At 43.4% G+C, this 20,637-nt stretch overlaps 3 protein-coding genes across 3 annotated transcripts; 2 read left to right on the forward strand and 1 right to left on the reverse strand.

Moving 5' to 3' along the window:
- Positions 1-154: 154 nt before the first annotated feature.
- Positions 155-3,648, forward strand: LOC144739875 (man(5)GlcNAc(2)-PP-dolichol translocation protein RFT1-like; the record flags this gene model as incomplete). Its single annotated transcript, XM_078622763.1, is given in 10 exon segments — positions 155-245; positions 248-279; positions 370-664; positions 751-895; positions 963-1,219; positions 1,302-1,446; positions 1,541-1,646; positions 1,726-1,975; positions 2,102-2,244; positions 3,615-3,648. Coding segments are annotated over 10 exon segments (1,498 nt in total), but the record flags the coding sequence as incomplete, so codon positions are not given.
- An 893-nt stretch (positions 3,649-4,541) lies between these two features.
- On the reverse strand, positions 4,542-8,526 carry LOC144739876 (ruvB-like 1). The gene is given in 12 exon segments (XM_078622764.1): positions 4,542-4,701; positions 4,991-5,082; positions 5,150-5,252; positions 5,356-5,486; positions 5,488-5,555; positions 5,638-5,701; positions 5,777-5,926; positions 6,491-6,580; positions 6,684-6,835; positions 7,588-7,720; positions 7,814-7,900; positions 8,386-8,526. Coding segments are annotated over 12 exon segments (1,371 nt in total).
- Positions 8,527-9,285: 759 nt separating this feature from the next.
- LOC144739877 (selenocysteine-specific elongation factor-like) lies at positions 9,286-16,348 on the forward strand. Its single transcript, XM_078622765.1, has 7 exons — positions 9,286-9,586; positions 10,633-10,840; positions 11,051-11,147; positions 11,252-11,416; positions 12,202-12,843; positions 14,837-14,993; positions 16,167-16,348. The coding sequence occupies exons 1-7, from the start codon at positions 9,286-9,288 to the stop codon at positions 16,346-16,348; spliced, it is 1,752 nt and encodes a 583-aa protein (XP_078478891.1).
- Positions 16,349-20,637: the final 4,289 nt, after the last annotated feature.

The raw sequence follows: 20,637 nt of genomic DNA on the forward strand, positions 1-20,637 counted from the left end.
AAAGTTATTCATATGCTTTAACTTGGAAATGATTACAAATTTCGCCAGGTTTACTCCTTTCAGGATTCACAAACTCATCCATTTCCCCTATACCTGCTTTCTGGAACAGACCCCCAGCTGTTTGTAATATTTTTTTCTTTCTTTCTACCTGCAGACTTACACTGCTGTATTCCACACTGGTGTTTCTGTCCAGAGAGGCTTTCCGCAGAGCCTGTCTAAGTGGGGGATCTGGTAAAAAAGCACAGCTGGAGGCAGGTTTATCAACCTGCTGTGGCTGACGTGAGTTCTTATTTGGAAATGATGAGGGGAAATGTGCATTCCACAATGTTATTGCCAGTGTGTCTTACTGAAGAACTGTCCCACTGTCAGGTTGCCTCTTGGTGTCCTATGGGGAACCCTCCTGGGCTGTGTGTGGCTGTGGCTCCTGGAGGTCCCCGACCCGCTGGCCGTTCCATTCTACGGTCCGGCTGTGGTGTTGTTTGTTCTGTCGGCCGGGGTGCAGGAGCTCCTGGCTGAGCCCCTCTGGGTCCTTGCTCAAGCTCATATGTTTGTCCGGCTGAAGGTGGTTGCTGAGAGCTTGGCGATGATCGCCAAGTGCAGTATAACTGTGGTGCTCGTGGTGTCGGCCCGCGAATGGGGCCTGTACATCTTCTCTGCGGCGCATGTAAGAAAGTGGATGATGAATTGTGTAAACATTTCTGCGGTTGCTGTGCGCATATTTAATGACTGTAAATTCTTTGTGTTTCTTAGCTGGTGTACACCGGAGTCCTGGTGCTGTGCTATGTTGTTTACTTTCTTCGATATTTGGCGTCGAATGAGGCGACTGAGAAGAGTTTCCCTCTGCATAGTGTTAAAGATCTGCTGCCCCACAAGGCTAAAGGAGAGGTAGCAGTGTGTTGTAGTGCCATTATCGACCATCATCCATCATCTCACCTCGTCTTCTCATCTACTTCTGCCCGTAGCCACTGATCGGACTCTGGGCCGTCTCACATGGAGCTTCTTCAAGCAGTCGTTCTTGAAGCAAATCCTGACAGAAGGGGAGCGTTACGTCATGACTTTCCTGAACGTCCTCAGTTTTGGAGACCAAGGTGTTTATGATATTGTCAATAATCTGGGCTCCATGGTGGCGCGCTTCATCTTCTTGCCTATTGAGGAGAGCTTCTACGTATTCTTCGCCAAAGTCCTGGAGAGAGGCTGTGACGTGAAGCGCCAGAAACAGGTCTGAGCTAAAGACACAGTTTTGTGAATGTTGAGCAGGAATCTTTGTTTGTTTTATTTCACGCTGTGGGTTCTGTCTGCAGGAAGATGTTAGCGTAGCATCAGAGGTACTGGAGTGTCTGCTCAAACTGGTGCTGGTGGTTGGTCTGATTATCACGGTGTTCGGCTACGCCTACTCTCATTTGGCTTTGGACATTTATGGTGGCTCTCTGCTGAGCAGCGGAGCAGGTGAGTGAGCACGCAGCCACCGAAGATGACGACAGATACAACTTCTCATCAGTGTCCAAACTGTCATTGTCATTTCTTTTTCTTTTTTCTCCAGGTCCAACTTTGCTGCAGTGCTACAGCTGCTATGTCCTCCTGCTGGCTGTCAACGGTGTAACCGAGTGTTTTGTGTTTGCTGCCATGAGCCAGGAAGAAGTTGACAAGTATGGATGCAGAAATAAGACTCGCTGACTCCACGGCATAGAAGCTTTTAGTTACAACACGTTGTGGTTTTCCTCTCAGGTACAACGTGGTGATGCTGGGTCTCTCCGTGTCTTTCCTGTTTCTGTCCTACATGCTGACGTGGTGGTCGGGGAGTGTTGGCTTCATCCTCGCCAACTGCCTTAACATGGGCCTGCGCATCGCACACAGCCTGCTTTACATACGCCGCTACTTTCAGTCCAGTCCGTGGAATCCTCTGCGAGGACTGGTGCCTTCCCCGTTTGTGTTACTGGCACTTGCTGTCAGTGGAGTTGTTACAGTAGTTAGTGAGGTACGTTTTCACTCCAAGCTCATGTTTTGTTGATGCGCTTGTACTTTTTAAAAATAGGTTAGGACTATGCAGTCCAGACGCTTGTACAAATCTGTGGCGCTGACGACTAACTTTGTTTGGTTTTAGGGTTTTTTCTGCTGCGACAGCGGCTGGCTGCCCAGGCTGGTCCATATTTGCGTGGGAGCAGTGTGTTTGCTCTGCGTACTTGTAGCCGTCCTCATCACGGAGACACAGCTTGTTCAGTTTGTGAGGACGCAGCTTTTGACCCGGTATACAAATAAACGCACATAAACTCGAATGGACACAAACTATGCTGCTCTACAAACAACAGTAACAACGACTGGCTAAGAAGATTCTGCAAACTGTTGTTAGTTGTTTCTAATGGACAAAACGTTACTGATGTTTTCATGGGATCATTTACAGGTATGAAGAAAATTGTCATGACTGCTTTGGGAGCTTGGTTTTGGAAAAAATATTTAATTTATTGAAAGCAGAGTGGTTGAATGTGAGACAGGAATGGATATTGTCCTTCACAATAAAAATGTAGTTGATATTTATTTTGTTCTAAATAATTCAAGAAAGATTGTTACTTGCCTCTGCAAACTTACTCTGTTTGGGTAAATTTGCTTTTCAACATCTTGGAGGATTCTCATTTTATTTCAGTCACCTTATTTCAGTAAAATGAATGTAAGTAGAACTGGAAGATGGATGCACCATCGATTATGTATTTGCATAATGTGACTTGACATGCCTTTGGATATTTAACTAACTTTCAAATTGATGGGCTTTTACTTGAAGCATACTTGAATTTCATTTTTTTTAAATTGTAGTAATTTATTAAGGGAACATAATGAAATATTGATTTATGAAATAAAATTTGAACCGTAACCGGAGCAAGTAGAAGATGGTGAATGAAGTTGTTGTAATATGCCCAAAAATCTACAGCTCTGTCAAATCAGTAGTTTTTTAAGAAATGAAAGAAGCTGGAAGTCCTGTGGTAAACTATGATGTTTTGTATGATATGATTCTGTCGTTTCTGTACTTAAAGTGACTTATTTTTACTTAATGAACAGTAAACATGTTGGATGTTGTTCAACAAGTTGCTTGTTGATTGTGGGTTCTTCTGTACTAATTCCAGATGTGATTAAGGTCCCTAAGGGCTGAATAATGATGGAAATGGACAGGAAGGGCGTAAGCAGCATTCTTTTCAGATTGGACAATGTTTATTCTTGTGTTCTGTTATGTTTCTACATGACTATCTAGCACAGATGCAGCATCATGGTGTCAGGTAAAAGGTTTCATCTTACTCAGCTAATCGTTTCAGGACAGTTTAAATGCTGCTGGCTGAAATTCTGGGATTCATCTGAGCTGAACAGTGACCTCATCGTTTTCAAAAGAAGAGGAAAACATAGGAGGAGCCTTTACTCACGTCATTTATTAGTCTTAAGAACAGATTCATAGTCCACTGGAGAATCATTGTTAGGTTGTGTGTACATGGGCTGGACGGAAAAAGAGCTGCAAGTGAGAGAAGAACTTTGAGGATATCTTCAACCATCCCACCAGCATGTCTAAAGTAAGACACAAAGTTTCTCCAGCTGTTCATGTTCTACAGTCTGTTAACTGATGTCATTCTTTTCAGCAAGAGGAAGAACACCTACAGCGTCCTGAAGTGAGCCAGGAGGCCCTGACTGAAGGAAGGAACAATCTGGGTCCGAGTGGACAAGTGAAAGGAAAGACATTTGAAGTCATGGAGGAGTGTGGTGAGTACACACAACCACCAAGCAGAGGAAACTCAACAGTTTTCTTTTCTGTGTGTGTTTAACATCATGTTATGGCAGTGAGTGTATGTGAGAAGTTTCCACTCCATATACAGACGGGAGGAGGGTTCATGCAACCAGTACACACCCACAGTTTCACATAAACTTTCCTTTCAGGCTCTTTTACTGATTGTTGCTTCCCCTCATCAACAGAGAAAACGGGTAAAGTTGCTCCGTCTGTGTTCAGTGGAGCACGATCAGGAGCAGAGACTGCGTTGAACACACGCTCAGCTCGGCCTGTCAGGAAGTAGCTACACTCAACACCTGGTCCATGTTAGGAGGGTTCCTTGCAGCCTCTCAGTACATTTCCCACTGTGGCTGTATGTTTGTCAGTCACTTGTGCAGTTATTTCATTATGGCATGTTTTGTACTTTTTGAATCTAATTTGCTTCCATGGACTCGTGACAGTTAAATAAAATAGTTAATTCTGAATTATTTCTGTCTCCGAAGCCTGATGTAAAGACACAAATGAAGGTTAAGTGTTGTGTGCAATAGATAGTTGTCAAAAAGTAAGTACTCAATAGTTGTAGTGTGGTTAATAATACCATAATAAAACAGTGAGTTGTTTTAACCATTTTATTCAAAAATGTTTCTCAAACAGAATTAATAAAAAGGCATTAGAACAAACAACTACAACTGGAGGAGAAGTCAAGACGCAAAGAAAGGAAATAAGCAAAAAATGAGGTGATGTGAGCGGTTTAATAACGTCGGCCTCCACAGGCTACAGATGAAAAGGAGGAAATCCAGTTTCATTTCATGAACTTGTGGTGTTGGTCTTGGAGGATTTTGGCTGAGGACTTGGCGTCGTAGAACAGCTCGTTGATTTCCTCCACCTGCTCTCTCTCCACGGTCTCTTTTCCCTGGACACGACCCAGCAGACTGGCCGGGGTCAGCAGCTGGACTGCGTATCTGAGACAAAACGGGAAGAGATAATCAAGAGGTCTGCAGGCAGGAATTAACCTTTGAACCACAGCAGCAAAAACACAAACAACAACTCCAATAGAGAGTAACAAATATTCTGAGTCCTGATGTTTTTCATCACATTGTTCTCTTCTCTTTGTTCTGCTTTTTTACACAGATCACCAACGAAATAGGAATTAGTTATTAGCTATTTAGCTATAACTAATTCCTAACTAAATTTGCTATTTAATTGACCATTTCTGGTGTTTGACCATAGACTGTCACTGGACCTTTGTACCTGAGGGTGGTCTTGGTGCCGATCTCTGACAGGTGTGTAAGTGCTTCCTCACTGATACTGATTCCCTCCGTCTGAGCACGGATCTTGATGATCTACAGAAATCACATTGTTACAAAAACATCTGCATAGAATAAACACAGTATTCAAGCTGATATCCACCTGCTTCATCTCCTGTGGCGTGTACAACATCGTCCGGATTATCATGACTCTGTCCAGCAGGTCCAGAGGAATCCCGTGTGGTGAGCTGATGTCTTCTGTTCCCCTGACGCATCACAGATGACAGTTCAATTATTATTACTATTATTATTACTACATCTTTGGAAGAAGACAACAAAAACTCCATGACCAGTTCCAATGTTAAATACCTGATTAAACAGTTTCCCCTGTTTGAAGCAAAAACAACAATAGGGGCGATGGTGCTCTCAAGTGCTCGGTGGAGGTAGGTGAAGCATTCGATGTCCAGCATGTGCACCTCGTCCACAAACAGCACACCGGGGTACTAACTCGGCCACACCCTGGTCAATGTACCGGTTCACCACCTTGTTGATTTCAGCACGCAGCTTGTCTGGATTGGCAGAAAGGGAGGACCGATTAGCAAGACAAAGTCAACCCGTGGAAGCTGCAGCGTACATCCAGAAGCTCTCTACCTGTGATTTCTGTTTTTTTCGGTTTCATAAGTTGCCCCATCATAGAGAGAATGTCCTGACCTCCCTGTGTCAAACAACAAACAGTTCATTATACGCAGAAAATAACTACAACACACTTCCTCGGGGGGTTATTATGTACCTGGGGTCTGGCATTTGCGACGTCCAGGTCATGGAGTGTAACGTCTTGGACAATCTCTTTTTTCTTGTGCACGTCACCCTTGGGCAGCGGCACGTACTCCTCAGCCTCCAGGTCAAACTCTGTGGCAAAAGTGTCACAGCGACCTTGTCTCTGCAAACACAGGAATAAGGAACGTGTTGTAAGGCTGAGTTACAGTGGACATCTAAGATCGCTCCGGACAAGAGTGAAACAAAAGGAGAGCAGGTGTGCGACTGAGCCAGTGCCAGCCCACCGCTGCGAGGAGGGATGAAAGGGTGAGCACAGGCCAGTCATGGGACGGCTGTCAACAGTAACAAATGTGTCGCCCAGCTAGCCGTCTTTGGCCTCCCACTAGAGCCGACCTGCACCCCAGCCCACCTGCGCCGATTAAAGGAACCATCATCGCAGCCTGTCAACACAGGCCACAAGCCCCGCTGCTGGGAAGGAGGCATTATGGGAGATGGTGGGAGATAGAGGGAGCGTGAAGAGCTGCAGGAATGAGAACCTTGTTCAAGAATGCCGCACAAATGCAGCAGAGCTTTTCATGCTAACGTGAGGGAGATGAAAGAATGCCACCGTGAAGGACCAAAGACGGGAGGCGAGGAAAAAAAACGAGCTGAAACTGCGTTAATAAACCTGTCAGTGCTTTCGAGCTACCAAACCAAACAACATATAGGAAAACCAACGCAGCGATACCTTGACTGCTCCACTGTTGGCCTCAATGTAGATGACGTCTCCCACCTCCACACGCTCTTTCTGAAGACTCTCATAGATGCTGGGATCCAGCTTAGGAAACAAGAGACCACTTTGAGTTGCAGATGCATTGCAAACAGCTGCATAAATACAAAGTGATGAACAACAGAAAAAGAACACAACTGCTCCCACTGACCTTGAGCTGCTTTGTGCCTTTGCCTGTCTTCAGACCGATGATGACGTGGCTGATGGTTTTTCCGTATCCACCCATTGGATTCTCCGTCTCACATGGGGTCAGCTCTGTCACCTCCCCTTCATACACCTCCTTTGTTTCTTTGATGCGCAATCCTGAAAGAGTGGAAACTCATTCAACACTTAATATTGTCAAGCAAACTATGATGTGTGTGTACATGCCCAAGAAATGTCGAGATGGAGGCTTAAGGCAGGTGGCTGTCTGTCACAGCACTCTTATCAACTTGGTGATGACAACATCAGAAGAACACCCCCCTTCCCCTCTTGAAGATCATGTTCTAGGTGAAGGTGCTGATGACCACCTCTCCCTCCAAGCCATCTCCATTTCCTTCCCTGCGACAGGCCCCATCAGTCAGCAGTCAGGCACACCCCTTCATGAGAGGCCTTCCTTCTTACCACCACACATACATACGCTCCCCAGTGTCTCATTTCAGTTTCAACGAAAATTACATGATCAGGAGACTTTCTCTTAATGTCCAGGGGAATGGACGTGTCTGTGTGTGTGTGTGTGCGTGCGCAGTACACATATACACAATGTCTTTTTGCACTGTAAACAGTGAAACCTAAAAGATGTTTTCTTTTTATTTCTTACTGTACATCAGTGTTTGTTAGAAGTCAGTAAATCTACTTCAAACAAAACCACAATAATTTAGAACCTAGCCTCTCATTTTCCAAGCTGTCATTTCAATAGTGTGTCGATTAAATTCAATTCAATTAGCATTTTGTGTTCCCTTATTGCTACACGGGCTGTCTATAAAACCTTGGTAAATTCATTTTTTTGCAACATTTATAATTCAGCATCACTACTTCAAAATAACACAACAATAAAAAAACATAGTCACTCTTACCTATAGCCCTCCTGAAATTCTCCATCAGTACTTCTGTTTTTTTGATCTCAGATGAGTAAACCTCACTGCCGACCATGGGGCAGAAAGGCACCTTGTTGCCCAGTTCTTGTGCTACAGCCAAAGCAAGGGCAGTCTGAAATGAGAAAGGTGTGTGTGTGTGTGCGTGGGGGGAACATCAATAACACACATGTTCACTGCTGTCTTGCTGTGAATGGATGGACATTACCTTTCCTGTACCAGGTGGCCCAGCCAGTAAAACTGCCCTTCCTGCCATCTTCTTTGAGCGGATCAGCTCCACAATGATGCCACAAGCCTACAGATGAAGAACCGAACATTATAAACCTCCAAAGGTAAATGCATACAGGCCTGTTGTGTAAAACACGTAATACTGCTGAAGAGGAAATTCTCTCTCCCTTAAACATGTTGTTTGTCTCGACATGTCATCATATGGACACAGTGGAAACTGACAATATGTAAGTTCAGTTTGTCACAGCAGCCCTTTTTCTGCTTGAAATGTAAACATGAACATCTAGAATAACCATGTCAAATATTCTATTATGTTTCTTTCAATAAGAAGAATCAATGTGAATCCATGTATGTGTGGGTTATGTATTGAACCCATTCAGGGGGGAGTTCTCCTTTAACTCATCTTCGTCCAGTGAGGAACAGCGACCCCATGGTGCTAACGGAGTTAGCTAGCTGGTGCACGTTGTTCTACAGCACGTCATTTGAAAAACTGCCCAGTCCCAAACACAACAGGAATAAGCTAAATTAAATGCGAAAACCATGTTAACTTACCTCTCTCGCTGCTTCCTGCCCCACTAAACCACATGCTGTCTGTTTGGCGTTGCCGGCCTCGTCTAACCCCAGTCCTTTGACATGACTATGAGAGGCAATCCGCTGAGTTTTCGTCGTGCTTTTTACCTCCTCGATCTTCATATTTGAAACACAAAAAAACAAAAAACCAATATAAGAGTTATACCCGTCAAGTGGGTGTGGGGGCAAATAGCCGGCCTCTTGTGCCTCAGATTATTTTACCGCCGCAAACAGCGCGGAAATACTCAACACACAGGGAAATCGGTTTCCATGCGGGTTACTAGGGAAAAACACCGGAAGTAATAGTTAGAAACCCCGCCCATTTTATCTGTTAGGTAAAACTATTGGATACTGTTGTTATATGTGGCATATTGATTGGGCTGTACTTGTGTCAATCACTACAGTCGAAAAAACGCCCAAGAGGTTTTATTTCCGTTTGTGTCTCAGTTTGCACGGTCGTAGTGGAAACTACCAGAATCATGTCCGTGAGTAAATAATTGCCCGATACGAGTAAAAGGAAAATAATAGAAAAAAATCACTATACACATATGACTAACGACATTATCTGGTCACATTTAATCATTGAGTTAAGCGAGTCAGTGTTAATTTCTGGGTCTTTCGTAATCGATTGAGAAATGCGTCTCGCTTCATGTTCCTGTCACAGTTGCAGACTAGCTTGGTTTTCATAAACCATACGTTTAATCTCATTCGGAAGTCAGTTAGTGGTACATACGTGCACCAAAGTTAAGTTCTTGAGGTTTATTTTTCTTTTATCTAAACGAAGGTAGACTTTTGAGGGAAAATTATCACCTCGGAGTTCAAAGTTCAAGTCAGGCTAAAGAAAATAGTTCCACCAGTTAACGTGACGTCAACCGGGCAAACATGTCAGACTCGGGTGTCAATTGGAATAAAACGTTGAATTTCAACGTTGGGGTTCTTGGACATGTCGACAGCGGGAAGACGTCGCTTGCCAGGGCGCTGAGCAGCACCGCCTCCACGGCTGCCTTCGACAAGAACCCTCAGTCCAAAGAGAGAGGCATCACTCTGGACCTCGGCTTCTCCTCTTTCGCGGTAGACCTCCCGGAACACCTGCGGGGCCTCGGCCAGCAGCAGTATGACAGCCTGCAGTTCACCCTGGTGGACTGCCCGGGACACGCCTCTCTGATACGGACTATTATTGGTGGTGAGCACTGAAAAACACACGTTGTATAGGTTGTGTTTGATGTGACCTATCACACTTCAAGAAATGCACTCAGCTTCCACAACCCGAAATTAAATTAAATTAAATTAAATTAAAATTAAAATTAAAATTGAAATGAGTTATCATAGTATGTATACGAATGAAAGTTTGAATTGTATCCACGGCATTCTAGATAATAACAGGTATATAGAACTACTACCTACAGTATGTAAGTATGATGTTATAGTCTGTCAACCAGGGTGATAAGGAGACATTTGACGAGTTTGACCGCCTAACTCAATGTTAGGCTGTCAAACTCATACTTGAGCTTTCCAGCAGAGGGCGTCCTTTCACCATTGGTAGTTCCACAGAACATTGCATGTTGTCTAATGGGGGGTGAAAGACTTACCTACATCCACTATATTTCACATACACAAATTACCCCCCCCCCCCCACCCCATATTCTCCAATAGTCTTGCATATGTGTCACAAATGAATCCCAAACTGGGTGATTGTGGTTCATGTCACGTTTGTGAGGCACTGGAACACCATGAGTCCTGTAACTAATCAGTAAATCAACAAAACACTGAAGTGGCACATGCCAAAGATTATGCTTGGAAGAGAAGTGTAGATATTTGTGTATGCATTAGACTTCCCCTCCTGTCCCAAGTGGGGAGAGAACAGGAAAGAGAGGGAGCCAAATGGAAGGAGAGAACGTAGGGGAGCACAGGAAAGAGAGACTGCCAAACCAGGAAAAGAGGGAAAGGACAGACAACGATTTCAACTGCGGCTCTAGTTTCAACCCTCTAGCCCTTTACTCTCTCTTTGCGTTTGTGCACCCCACCCCTAATTTCTCTCCTTGTTCTGTTTTTCTTGGTTGACTAGGTCTTTCCTGTTTGTATTGCTTTTGTCAGCTTCATAGTATCACACAGAGTTGGCTGTTATTAATCAACAGAACCTGCACCAGAGACCTTTGTTTTTCATATGTGCCGAATATAATGTAGATACATAGTGTCCTCTTATTTTTTATTTTACATTTTCTTTTCCAGGAGCACAAATAATTGACCTGATGATGCTGGTGGTGGATGTGGTGAAAGGGGTGCAGACTCAGACTGCAGAGTGTCTGCTGATCGGGGAGTTAACGTGCCCTCGACTGGTGGTCGTGTTGAACAAGATTGACCTACTGCCAGCAAACAAGAGACAGAGTGCCATTGAGAAAATGACAAAGAGACTACTCAAAACACTGGAGAACACCAGGTATGCTTTTAAATAAAGCACTTGTGAATATTCGGTAGAAGTGGCTGTAAATTCTGGGCCCAAGCCCAGACAGGATTGAATCTCTTGTCTAAATTCAACATTCTTAACCCTCTCTGACTCGCACCACTTTCCAGCCTTCACTAAAATAAAGTTTTCCGTCAGAACCAAGCTATGAAGTATTTTCAACATGACTTTTATCCGGTTGGCCAGATTTAAGGATTGTCCAGTGATTTCTGTGGCAGCAAAGCCGGGGGGCCCAGAGGCTCCTGACACAGAGGAGCCACAAGGAGTGCCCATGTTAATCGAGGTAAAATGTGAAAACACACTGGTGCCCTTCCAGTTTTACTAATTTACTAGTTTAAAGCAGCATGACATTCTGTCCCCATTTCTTGTATGGGTTGCCTGTCTCAGCTTTTGAAGAAACAGACATACCTCCCACGGAGAGACCCTGGAGGGGACCTGCTGATGGCTGTTGACCATTGCTTCTCAATCCGTGGTCAGGGAACAGTCATGACAGGAACCATCCTTCAGGGGTCACTGGCTATCAACGACACAGTGGAAATTCCAGCTCTAAAGGTATGTTTCAAAAATGAATTGCTCATATTGAGCCGTAGGCAGCAGATATGAGTTGAACATAATGTAGGAGCGTAGGAGCACAGTGTTTAGGAAGTCTGTAAGTGAAGTGGATGTGGGCAGACAGAGGGTGGTGTTACCACATTAGGTTGAGAGGATGTGTCAGTTTAACCTGAGGGAGGGATAGTGAGTTTAGTTTAGTTAAATTTAATTTAGTTTAATTTAGACCAGATGCAAGCCCTCTGCTCGGCACAGGAACTTTAATAGCAGTTACCACTCTGGCCTCTTGGTGGCAGCAAATGGCTGATAGTCACCCGGTAGTAAGGCATCTCTCATGACATTTATTAATTGGAAGCCAAATGAGTCAATTTTAAATGATAGCAATTCACTGATAAATAAATTTCAACTCATATATTCATGAACATTTAAAGATGATTAGGTAAATGTATGTTTGTCATTAAATTACTTTTGTTTATTGCTGCTTAGTTGCTACTATCACATACATCTTTTCTTGCTGCAGGTACTTTCAGTTGATTTATCACTACATCCTAAAAGTATTTCCCCACACTGTTTTATATTTTAAATGTCTTAAATTTAACTTGAACCTAATTCAATGATAGGAAATATAATAAATCTTATATAATATAATAAAAATCAACTTCAGCTCCATTTTACAATCTGTTTTTCTTAATGACAATTCAGTTTTACTGTATCTGTGAACCGTGCATCTTTCAAACCTATTCTGTAACATAGTTCAATTGTGTTTTCTGCTGTCCCTCTGACATTAGGTGACCAAGAAAGTAAAGTCTGTGCAGATGTTTCGGAAGCCAGTGTCAGGGGCCATGCAGGGAGACCGCGTGGGTGTATGCGTCACACAGTTTGACCCTAAACTATTGGAGCGGGGTGTTGTGTGCACCCCAGGGTCCCTGCGCACCCTCTATGCAGCTGTCATCTCTGTCAGAAAGATAGGCTACTTCAAGGGTGCTCTCACCACTCGTGCAAAGTTCCACATCACAGTGGGACATGAAACCGTCATGGCGAGGGTGACCTTTTTCGGCCTACCACCTGCGGCTGTCTCAGAGCCCCTTTCAGACACTGAACCACGTCTGCAGCCCTGCTCACTGGAAACAGCCTTCACCTTTGACAGGGAGTACTTCTACCAGGACGAGTACGTCACCCGTCAGGGAGAGTCAGGTTCTGGACCTGACCCGGAGCAATGGGCCTTGTTGGAGTTTGAGCGGCCGGTCACGTGTCCTTCACTCTGCCTCGTGATTGGCTCCAAGCTGGACACAGACATCCATGCTAATGCATGCCGGTTAGCCTTCCAAGGCCGTCTGCTCCATGGGTTTGAAGATAAAGGCTATACTGAGACTGCCCTCCCTCGCCTGCGCATCTACAAGACCAAACATAAAGAAGGACAGGTGGAAAGGGTGAGTGGACACTCAACAGATTGTAAGTTCTTCACCTTTTTCTGACTCCTCGCTTATCTGTCTTCTCTATCACGTAGTACCTCTGCTGGCTCTAGTTTTTTTGCATGTTTCTCATTGCTGGTGGCAATGGAGCATGACTCTTGGACAAAGCCCCTATTGTATATTCCTAAACTGACACGTACACACAAACAAGCATGCGTGGTCATGAGCAGTGTTTGAGGCATGTGTGGGTGGCCGTCTGACGCCACTAGCTCTGTCTAGCTGTCAGAAGCTGGCGCTGTTTGGACACACCTGAGTGGCACAGGAATACCCACATGACTCCGCGTTCACTTGACTCTCTCCTCAGTTCTTCCTGGCTCAGCACATTTCCGTCTCTGATTCTCCTCCCTTCTCTGTCACACACATTGATTTGTTGGATCACTCCTACGCGCTGCATTTTCATTCATATTGATAAAAGTCCGTAACGTCTTACACATTTGTGTTTGTGGACAATTTTTGTTCAAATTTTACTGCATGCTGCCTAAGCTTTGATGTCTCCTTGGAAACATCTTAATAAAGTATACAAGTACTTTGAAATCTAAATATTACGTGAACGTTGCCAATAATTACCAGATAAATTACCACCACTTCATTCATTCTGATTCTGATAACGTCACTCCTGGTGGCCTCCAGAACTACTGACCAACTTTAAGACATCTATAGCGTTGTAAAAGCTTTGCAGTCATTGTAAACCACCCACATCTGGTTGTACATGCAAGTTGTTTTATTTCTCGTCATTCTGCTGCGTACAGTGAAGTGTCTTAGTGTGTGTGCCTTTGTACAGGGTCAGATTCATGTCAGGGTTCAAGTGTGTGAACAAGTCACTTGTGGTTAACACCTCAGGACGTTGACAGCTCCAGTCACGACTCAGGAGTAGAGCAGCAGAGGTCAGAACGTGGCGTTCGACTTGCTCTTTATTTCTCTCCCAGGATGAGGCAGAAGTTGTATTTCAAGATTTTCTTTTCGTAAAGACACATCTCTGTCCCTGCCGAGAAATGACAAACTCATCTACGGTAGTCACAATTCATACGGTCTGTCAGACGTGTATAGCAACAGTATTTTTATCAGTGCATCGGTCACACTTGAGGTACGTCTGGGTCAAATGTTCAAGAATGAATGAGGGTGAGGCAGAGGAGAGGAAGAGCAGGGGTTGCTTGTTGTGGGGTTGAGTTGGCGACAGAGTGGTGCCCTCCTTTTATCAGATTAGTGCTGTGTTAGATCGACTTAGTGAAGGACGATAAGAAAGCTATACAAACAAATATAGCATAAAATGTGCAGGAGGAATGAGAGGGAGTGTGTCAGACAGCCAGGCGGCAAGCCTCAGAAGAATGTGGCTGACTGTGAGCGGTGTGGTTCATGAGGGCACAGGACAGAAGGTCAGCAGTTCTTCCTCACCGTACCATGAAATCAACATGCAAGATGAAGAGATCAGAGGAAGGAGCCAGAAGATCAAATGCAAACTCTCCCTGACTACATAAGATGTTATATCAAGTCTTTTCAATCATGTTTTTCGTTTTCGAAGAGTTGATGTGTTTGGTGCCGTTCCTGTTCCTCACTAGTTCTCTGTGAGCAGAAAGATGCAAAAACAATACATCTTCATAAAAGAAGGGGTGAACACAGGCCAGAGGAGAACCCATTACACTAACGGCGGAGATCCAAGAATTCGTCTTCGTTGCCAGATGAATGTTCAGCAGCATGAAGCTCAGTAGAGAAGGAACTCACATGCTAATTATGCGCATAACATGTAAACATAAAATGTTGACATAAATCTGTGCATGTCCTTGAGAGCCACACCAAGGGAAAACACTAAATCCTGCCCATCATCAAATAGTATAATACTAGATGTCAGTAACTGTCACTCAGCTCTCAGCAGAGGTCTTCTCTCCCATAGTACATCTCCCTTTAGCTCTTCTTAGCACTGCACTGAATCTCTTGCCCTCTCTCTTTTTCTCAGGTGACCGATGACTACACTGTGATTGGTCGCAACCTTTTCAAGAAAGAAACCAACCTCCAGATCTTTGTGGGGTTAAAGGTCACACTGTCGACAGGTGAAACCGGCATTATCGAGGGTGGGTTTGGACAGAGTGGGAAGTTTAAGATTCGTGTCCAAGGTAAGAATTCTGACTTTTTACTCACATGTGACATGTTAGTTCTGTGGTCCTTCAGTTTCAGCATCAGTGTTCTCTCTGAAAGCTCTTTCTCAGTCTGTCCTTGGATTGTGGGGCTTTGTGGGCAGTTGTCAGGATGCGGTAAGAGTGGTAGGCTTGACATCTCCAACTACATTCCCAGGATTCCCCTGAGGGTTGCCTGTGTTCCGGTGGAAGTCTGTTCTGTATTTATTTTACCTTCTGTTGCTCAGAACCCACTCCTCCGCACCAGGAGGGAAGAGAAAACAAAAACATTTAGAGAGAACCTCACCTACATCCTCTTCACTGCTTCACATACCCAAAAGTCCCTGACACACAGACCCACACATTCCTAACGCAGAATTGTAACTCAGACACAGGTTTGACATCTGCCAGGAGAAGACGTCACTGTTCTTAGTGAAGTGTCATTGTTGCAGCTATTGATAATGAGACCAATATTCTTACATGATTAGTTTGAACATTTTGCAAACATTTATATGTTTCTGTTACCAACACGCTTATCCACATTTCTGTCAAAGTTCACAAGTCATTCAGGCGTCATTTCTCTTCTTCAGTAATTGACATATGGGTTTCCTTGAGATTTCCCACACTTGCACAAACCTGTATGACTTGTTGTTGGCTTTTTTCTTTTTAAACTCCTCTTCTTTATAAGAAAGAAGAGGAATTAAAAAGAGAAGTTCTGTTTTTGTTGCTCATTCATGCCCGGTGTCATACATATGTTACACCAACAGATATTTTACTGTAACATGCAAGTAAATCTGGAAATGTGCTTATCCAAGATGCTCAAAGTAGACATTGAATGTAAAGACTGCTCAAGTGTGTGTCTGTGCATCTTTTTGTGGTGTTTTGTGGTGATATGAGATGAAAAGAAGGGATATCTCGTACTGCAAACATAACTACCCTCACATTTGCAAGACGATAGCAAGAAGAATGCTGGTGCCGCTGTACCTCAGGTCAGACAACCCTGAACATTGCAGTTATTTCTCATGGTGTAAAGACAAGGCTGCAAATATGAAGCACAGAGAGGTTTGTGTGACAAAACGTGGCGTTTCTGTTGAATTGTACACCACACTTTTTCATTGTTAATAGCTCATAACGGACTCCTTTTCTTGACTCGTATGCTTTTCTTCTCTTCAGAGGGTCTTCGCCCAGAAACCAAGCAGTTGTTTTCCACTGCCTCAAAGAAGAAGGCAAAGGGGGGGAGCAAAGTTGGACCTGCAGATGAAGAGGAGCCCAAAGCAGAGTCTCAGCATGTCAGCATTCACTTGCATTTCAAGCGTTATGTCTTTGATCCTCATAAGAAGATGGTTCAGTTGTGACCTCAGTCACACAAATGTCCGACTGGCAGTGTGGTGCCGTGTTGGAGACAAGGACAAAGAAGCTTCAGCGTAGACGAAAATACTGGCAGCTGGATCACGGGTATGCTGACTTTTATTGCAAGGTGATGATGAATTCTGATGATGAATGGACTTTATCCATTTTGCTTTTTTTTGTCCATGATGCCTTTGCTGGAGCGGTTTCTAATTCAGCTGAACACACTAACTAGGATGATTTCCATGCTCATCTTTAATCTGTTTGCCTCCTGTTTGTTAACTGGGTTAAAGATCACATTATGTTCCTGTTTTGGATTTATTGGTTCCTGCTGGGTGATTTCTAAATGACTCGTATAACAATTTTTTTCCCCCTTAATATAATTTCCTCTACTGGCAGTACTGTTTATCGCCCTGAGCATCATTTTCATTCGTTGAATTTTAATCCCTCATAGACAAATAAAGCAAACCCATCCTAAAACTCCTATTGTTATTTTCTGTCTAAGAGGTGTTCTGCATTCAATCAGGACGTCATGATTGTTGGGCTATATACAGAAATGACAGCGATATACAGCACCTCAGTACCAGTTTTATGTCATGCCTGCTAAAGGTTCAGTATTCCGCTGTTATCCATACCTGGACTACCTGGAATACCAGGAGTTTACCTGAGAAATTGTCCATGTTTCTTCATGTAACGCCTTGTCCAGAGCCTGTTTGATAAAAGAAAATCTGAAGCCAGATGTGTAACCTCTGTATGCAGTGAGTTAGACAGTCATGCCAATATAAGATCTTAATTACAGCTATGGCGTCTATTTCACTGGATTGCTGTATTTGAGATTCTACATTACTACATTACACAACTTTAGTTAAAATATCATTGAATTGCAACTTGTCCAATAACCAGAAGGTTGGCGGTTTGAATCCCACTCCATCCTAGCTGTGCCGTTATGTCCTTGGGCAAGACCCTTGACCCTGTGTGAATGGTAGTGAATGTGTGGTGCTGGTTGAGAGCCCGTTGGTGTGAATTGGCGGTTACGTTTCTGTCAGCTGTGGCTACAGATGTGGTTTACCACGATCAGGGTATGAGTGTGGATGTGTCTAGAAAGGCTCAATAAAAGATTGATGTATTATTATTAACACGTTACTCATGCTGGGGTGACATCATTTATGCAAAACGAAACCACTCATCAATGACTCGACCGGTTACTGAGGCCTGGACAAACGATGGCATGTCCTTCTCTGCTCTGTGTATACTGTTCTCCATCTCTTCACAGAAGTGTTTGGGGTGGGTGCTGAGGGCGCTGGACACTTGGTATGGAGCAGATGATGTCAGCAGGCCGTCCCTGTGAGCAGCAGCTCTATCTCAGCAGAAATCTGAGGAAATTGAGCGAGCGGGAGGAATAGGAGCAAGAGGGGACACTGGAAGGTTTGTTCCTCTGATTGACAGTCCTTTTAGTCTTATCTCCTCTCGTTCTTCTTATAGAAAAAAACATCTCACATTTTACCCCTTTTGTCTCTCCAATTTCGCTTTCGTGCTCCACCCACCCTTTTTCCCCCCTCTCCATCCAATATAGTTTTTATTAAAATATTGTTTCACTCTCAATTACTGGACTGTATCTGCCACCGGAAAACAGTGTAAATACATTTAAGATTCCTATGTTGCATCTACAACATGAGAACGTAATCCATCAAATAATCAGCAATAGATTTCATCTGACATACATTTCAGTTCTGCAATAAACTTAAGTTAGCCATATGTTAAAAAAAAATTCTGTTTTACTTCTTACATTAATGAAAATACCTTAAATAACCATGGAATTAAGCTCTGATATGATGGTAAATACTGAATCAATTTGCCAGTGTGTCTTATTAGAAGATGATCATTTGTAGCGTCCTTGTTGTGATAAAGATCTTCCTTCATTTCATTAATACAGACGTGGGAGTCGGAGCACAATCCATTTCCCCCAGTGTCTCTTAACATGCATACTAATCCTGTTGTGGTTGTGCGACACACTACAGTCCCCTCTGAGCTTATAGGTGAGGAGGTATAATCTGCTTTTAGAAACGTCGCTGATTGCGCCAGGACGCGACACAGAGGGAGGCTGTGGGACTGCTGCTAGGAGTGTGTTCTCAACTCATCACACACATGAAATTGAAAGTGATCACACTGCTGTTTCAGCTGATTTGTGCCTTTTTGCAACATTACAACTAACATTCTGGCCTGTTAGTCAGTTGAGTGCTGACTTCTTGGCTGCAATTTCCCTTTTGACTCCTTGTAAATTTCTCTTTTTACACTTCCCCTCTTGTTCCACGGTGATAACACACAGCCATGATGAGTTTCCTTCATGAGCTCTGTCCTTTTCGCTGGTAACCTTAAGGTCAGCCAGCAGTCATAGGTCAACATCTGAGCGGCTGGCTGTTTATAGATGGGAAAACGGCCATCGATGGGCAGATAATAGGCATGTTACTGTGAGACAAAGAGGAAAGGGAATGGTGGGTGGAAAATGGATGAGGGGCAGGGTAGAAGAGTTTATAAATGTAGTTCAAGGCAGAAAAGACTAATTAGCAGCCATTTGACTGATAAATAGGTGTAACATTAATCTACAGTTTAACCAGTGGTTCATGCTCGCTCCAACAATTTTGTCTTGTTTTCTATTTTTTTTCATTCTTTTTTCTTTTGGTTGTTGCTCTCTTTTTGTTTTTGCTATCCTGCCACCACATTTGTCTGAGCTTCAGACCAACAGCTCAGTTGATGGTGTTGGCCTTTGCTGCCTGGTCATAAACAATCACTGTTTTAACTCTGTCACCTCCTCCTGACACAGATGGAATCTCTCAGTGATTATTGATGACAGAGGCGGCATGTTACGATCAGACAGCTGCACCGTATTAATGAGCGCAGACACTGATACAATCGCCTGCAGCCCCCCCCCCCCCCACTGCTCTCAACCCTCGCTGGCAAATGTAATTAACTGTGATTAAAATGAGCCATTGTTTAATTAATACCACCACAACCTCTTTCAGTCAACTCCTCCATTTCCGCCCCTGGTTATCGCCCACCTGCCATCAGTTTCTAACTTAAACCTCTGTGAGTCGGGGACATAAATACCTATTATTTTCAAATGAGCCTGCACAACAATTTCAAAAATACTGTATTTCAAAAATACAGTATCTATAATTTTTTTACTAATAATTAATATCCTTAATACATTTTAATATATTTAATAATTTTTACACACACACATTAATATCAATGTGTGTGTGTATGATATAAAAAAATGCTGCATCAATAGGAATAGGAATAGACTTTTATTTTTATAGATCTTTATTGTCATTGCGCACGGAGTTACAACGAAATTGCATGTGGGGCCACTCTGCACCACAAATAAAAGAAGAATAAGAAATAAATAACAATGGCAATGACCATTTAAATCAGTGAACAACACTGAAGTCAACATTGAAGATTATCTATTAAACACATGGTACATTTATCTTTGTCAACAGATTAAATGAGCTTTAATGTATAAAAAAGTCTAATCTGCAAAATAACAATTATGATGAAAATTCCTTATTTCCTTTGCTGGTGTCCATGTGCTGGTGTCCATGTGAAACCAGTTTGGCCTTAATGAAAGAAAGACAGGCCCCCATTATTCTCCCTTCACCACTGAGTTGTTTGCGTTTCTATTCCTGTCTCATTCAAGCAGAAAGACAACAAATGATGCTGCAAATTAGCGCTGCCAATTAAATAAGGGAACATATTGATATGCTGTTTCTCAGACGCGCTTTCTTTCACAGCGCTCCCACTCCAAGGTTGAGTGTTATATGACTGCTGTCTTTGTCAACTCCCACTCCACCACCTCAGGTCCAGAGAAAGACAGAAGCCCATGGCCAAAGAATAACAGCAATCATTACAGCTGAGCTCAGCAGAGGCTGGTCATCCAGGTCAGAGGTCATCTCTAACCTCACCCTAAAAAACAGTCTCTTCTGCTAATTAATCTTTTAGCTTTCACATTCACAGCCAGAAGAGAAGAGCGCTGCAGTTTTACATGACGAGCAAAAGCACAGACGTGGCAAGTATTTTAATCCCCGAACACTGGAACAAATAACTACAATTTACTGGTGCACATCTGCAAAGAAAGAGGGCTGTGTTTCGAATAAGCTAACTGTGTCACATGTCTTCAAGTGTTGTACACTGATGTAAGACAGTAGATGTGGTTTTCACTTGATGTCCTTTCATGTTCTTCAATAGAATCCAGCCGTATCCAGGAAGTCAATAAAGTCTTCAATCTGATGTGTTGCTG

Source organism: Lampetra planeri, unplaced genomic scaffold, assembly GCF_965212315.1.
Source record: "Lampetra planeri unplaced genomic scaffold, kcLamPlan1.2.h2 scaffold_1760, whole genome shotgun sequence".
Taxonomy (NCBI): Eukaryota; Metazoa; Chordata; class Hyperoartia; order Petromyzontiformes; family Petromyzontidae; genus Lampetra; species Lampetra planeri.